The sequence below is a fragment of the Phytophthora infestans genome, genomic scaffold (assembly GCF_000142945.1).
Source record: "Phytophthora infestans T30-4 supercont1.504 genomic scaffold, whole genome shotgun sequence".
NCBI classification, from domain to species: domain Eukaryota; phylum Oomycota; class Peronosporomycetes; order Peronosporales; family Peronosporaceae; genus Phytophthora; species Phytophthora infestans.
In genome coordinates this window covers 1-3,295 of record NW_003303262.1, presented here as the reverse complement: position 1 = coordinate 3,295, position 3,295 = coordinate 1, and the positions used below count along the sequence as shown (strand labels likewise).

Sequence of the window (3,295 nt, the reverse complement as noted above, 5' to 3'; positions counted from 1 at the left end):
AGACAGCTACCATTAGATAAATTGTTGCATTCTTCTGTCAATAGTTTAATCAAGATAAACCTTTATTCTGTATAATACAGAATAAAACCCCGCTTTAAAAGGGTTAATCATTTGAAAAAGTGTTGTTTTTAGTTTTTTTTTTTTTTTAATATTTGATACTTTTTTTTATTGAAGGGTCACAAATTGAACCAAACGCATCGATGAACGCTGCGTATGAACATGGGGCTTTGGAGGCGAGAGCGAAGCATCTTCGGCTCGAGAAGCAGCGCAATATGGCCAGCCAGCTGTCCAATAATCTCATGGAGCGCGTACGCTTAAATTTTCACAGAGCCTGACGAATAGACGGCTAGATCATTTCTTACCATTTTGTTTTTTAATCTTGCGTGCCACTGTGGTAGATGCAACGAGCTACACTTCATTGCCGAGGCGATGCAAAGAACCTGACGATGCCTCCAATTGAGCTGCTCTGTCAGGTAAGAAAAAGGGACCTTCTATTACGACAAATTAGATCGACATTTTGATAGTTTGGACCGATAGGATGCCAGAGGCTTGAAGACGAAACAAGAAGTTGACTTGCGTAACTTCACCTGTGTCTCCAATGAATGGCTGTTTGCTATTGCGTCACATCCGGCTGCAAGTGGTAAAGATCGAATCACTTTTGAAAGATACAACAAGGCAATATTTATTATTTTTATAAACAGGTTCTGGTACTTTTCGGACGCTTATACTGGCAGGAACGTCTATTACCGACAGCGGCATTGTACATCTGAGCAAACTCAAGTCTCTGACGAGTCTCGACGTCTCTGGGTACGCTAGAAACCACTTTTCCAGATTTGCTTTGGTAATTTATTGCAATGTATTTTATCTTCCTCAGTTGCCACGCACTGACCGATGCAGGCTTGAACACCATCCGACGTCAACTGAGCTCACTGCAGACATTGCACCTTGACGAATGTTATCATTTTTCCAGTGCTGTTCTCTGTAATGTTTGGAAAGATTGCAAGCGTCTTCACTCTCTATCTATTCGAGGGTGTCCAGGCGTCACCGACGCATTCTTGCAATGTCTAGCAACCACAAAGCGATCATCTGAGGCAAATCTTCGGTCACTAGATGCTCGCCAGTGCAAACATTTAACTTCGTCTGGAATTTCCTATCTCGCCAACTCTTCCTTGAAAGATATGAAAATAAATTACCTCGCTGTGGATGACTGTCTTGGTGTGGACAACGTGGCTTTCTTTGGGTTCGAGACGAGTCCGGGTCTTCGCTCCCTCTCATCATTGAGCTTGAGTGGACTTTGTGTCGACGAGACGGCGATAAGTTGGATCGTTAAAGGCTGCGGAGCGTCTTTACAGTGTCTCAACGTTGCACGATGTAAAGTATTATCGGATTTTGCCCTACTACTCATGGCTCCTTTGATCTCCTCGCCTCGGTTTATCAAACTCAACTTGCAAGAATGTCCCCTTATTACCAATACAGGCATCAAGAACCTCTTTTCTCTCGAGGAAGAGAAGAATCAAGACGACGATGAGATTTTACCAACGAGTTTGGCATTTCTAAATCTGAAAAACTGTTTAAATATTGGAGATGACGCCATGGTTTTAATTGGGAAATACGGTGGAAATCTGATCAAACTCAACCTGAAAGGGCTTCGAAAAGTGTCGGATCGAGGAATAATGGAACTCGCTAAAGGATGTCCGTTGCTGAAGAAAATGTCGCTTTCTGGGAGAAATATAACAGTACAAACGTTTAAATTACTCGGAAAATTGTGTCGGAAATTGCAAGTTTTGGACATTTCTAGGCGACGAGACCTAGAGTCTCCAGCGTGTTTTCTGCATCTTGTATCAAGAGTGCATCCACTGCTACGAATCGATTTGAGCGCCACAAACGTGTGTGATGCAGGAGTGACCTTACTGGCGTCTGCTTGTCGGCAATTGGAAAATATCAATTTGTCCAAGGTAAGATTTTTCGGAAATTAGTGTTAAAATTTAAAACTGATCTTTTTTGGGCTAAAATAGTGTGCTCAGATCACGGATTTTGCAGCTGAAGCGCTTGCTTCACGGTGTTTCCAGCTCAGAATTCTCCTCTTAGCCAACGCGCGTGGCATCACTGATAGGACTCTGACGGCACTGGCGTTCACAAAAATTCCGTTGGAAATTCTCGACTTGAGTGGCAACACACGCGTAACAGACGAAGGTCTTCTCGTATTGTGTAGCGGCTGTCAGCAGATCCAGGAATTGCGTCTTAAAGGCTGTGATCGACTATCTCAAAAAGTAGTCAAGTGCTGTAACGATAACCTCCTGCCTTTTACTAAGCCGTTTACTGCTGCTTCATTGGTTAAAACACTTGCTACGGGAGGTGGAAACTCGGCCATGGTGCTCGAACCATTGCCGAAAGTGCACATCGAGCTACTTCAGCTGCTACAGATGCAGTATGAAGCTGCTGTCGTCTTGCAGAATCGATTCCGCAAGTGGCAAAACAAGAATTTCACAATACATTTTCTTGCAAATCGTCGATTATTGCGTGAAACCAGAGCAGCTCGAAAAATTCAAAACTGCGTTCGAGATTTCTTGGCCTGGCGTCGCTTTCTACACCTGCTCTCTCTTAAGGAAAGTGTGGCTAAGATTGTGTTGGTACAAGCGCATGCTCGTGGTAACCGAGGTCGACGAGAATTTCGAACTTGGTGCTTTACTGCAAATTTTGCAGCTCGACGAATTCAAAAATTCTATCGACCACACTACATTTTTCGACAAAAAAATCGCAATTACAACGCTCGTGAAATTCAGCGAGTGTACCGTGGGTATCTTGGTCGTCAAAGATACCACCAACTTATCTACGAACGCAAACTTAAATGTGGAGGTAAAATTTGGCAATGGTATCGAAAATGCCTCAATTATCGAGAATTTCAAGCTCGATCTCGATGGCTAGTCAAGAAAATCTACAGCATTCAAGGCCAATGGCGCAAGTACAAACGTCGACAGAATTTCACCAAATACATGGCCTATTATCGCAATGCAGCTATCAAGATCCAGAGTGTGTGGAGGCAGAAATTGGCGATCAATCACGTGTCTTCCATGCGCTTAGAAATGAACGCTGCGGCGCTCACAATCCAGCGAGTTTTCCGAGGACATTTGGCTCGAATACGCGTCGCTTTTTACCGAACAATTGCCACAAATACCGCAATTGTGATTCAGTCACAATGGAGACGATGCCGGGCACGAAAGTTGTACTTGTATCGACGAAATTTGATTTTTCTCACTCAGAAAATGATCCGATATGCTCGAGTTGTGAGGAGACT

At 43.6% G+C, this 3,295-nt stretch overlaps 1 protein-coding gene across 1 annotated transcript; it reads left to right on the top strand.

Annotated features, from left to right (window-relative positions):
* Nucleotides 1–398: 398 nt before the first annotated feature.
* On the top strand, nucleotides 399–3,246 carry PITG_21311 (uncharacterized protein; the record flags this gene model as incomplete). Its single annotated transcript, XM_002894750.1, has 7 exons — nucleotides 399–473; nucleotides 538–640; nucleotides 702–807; nucleotides 875–1,955; nucleotides 2,016–3,064; nucleotides 3,124–3,143; nucleotides 3,203–3,246. The coding sequence occupies 7 exons, from the start codon at nucleotides 399–401 to the stop codon at nucleotides 3,244–3,246; spliced, it is 2,478 nt and encodes an 825-aa protein (XP_002894796.1).
* Between the last annotated feature and the right edge of the window lie 49 nt (nucleotides 3,247–3,295).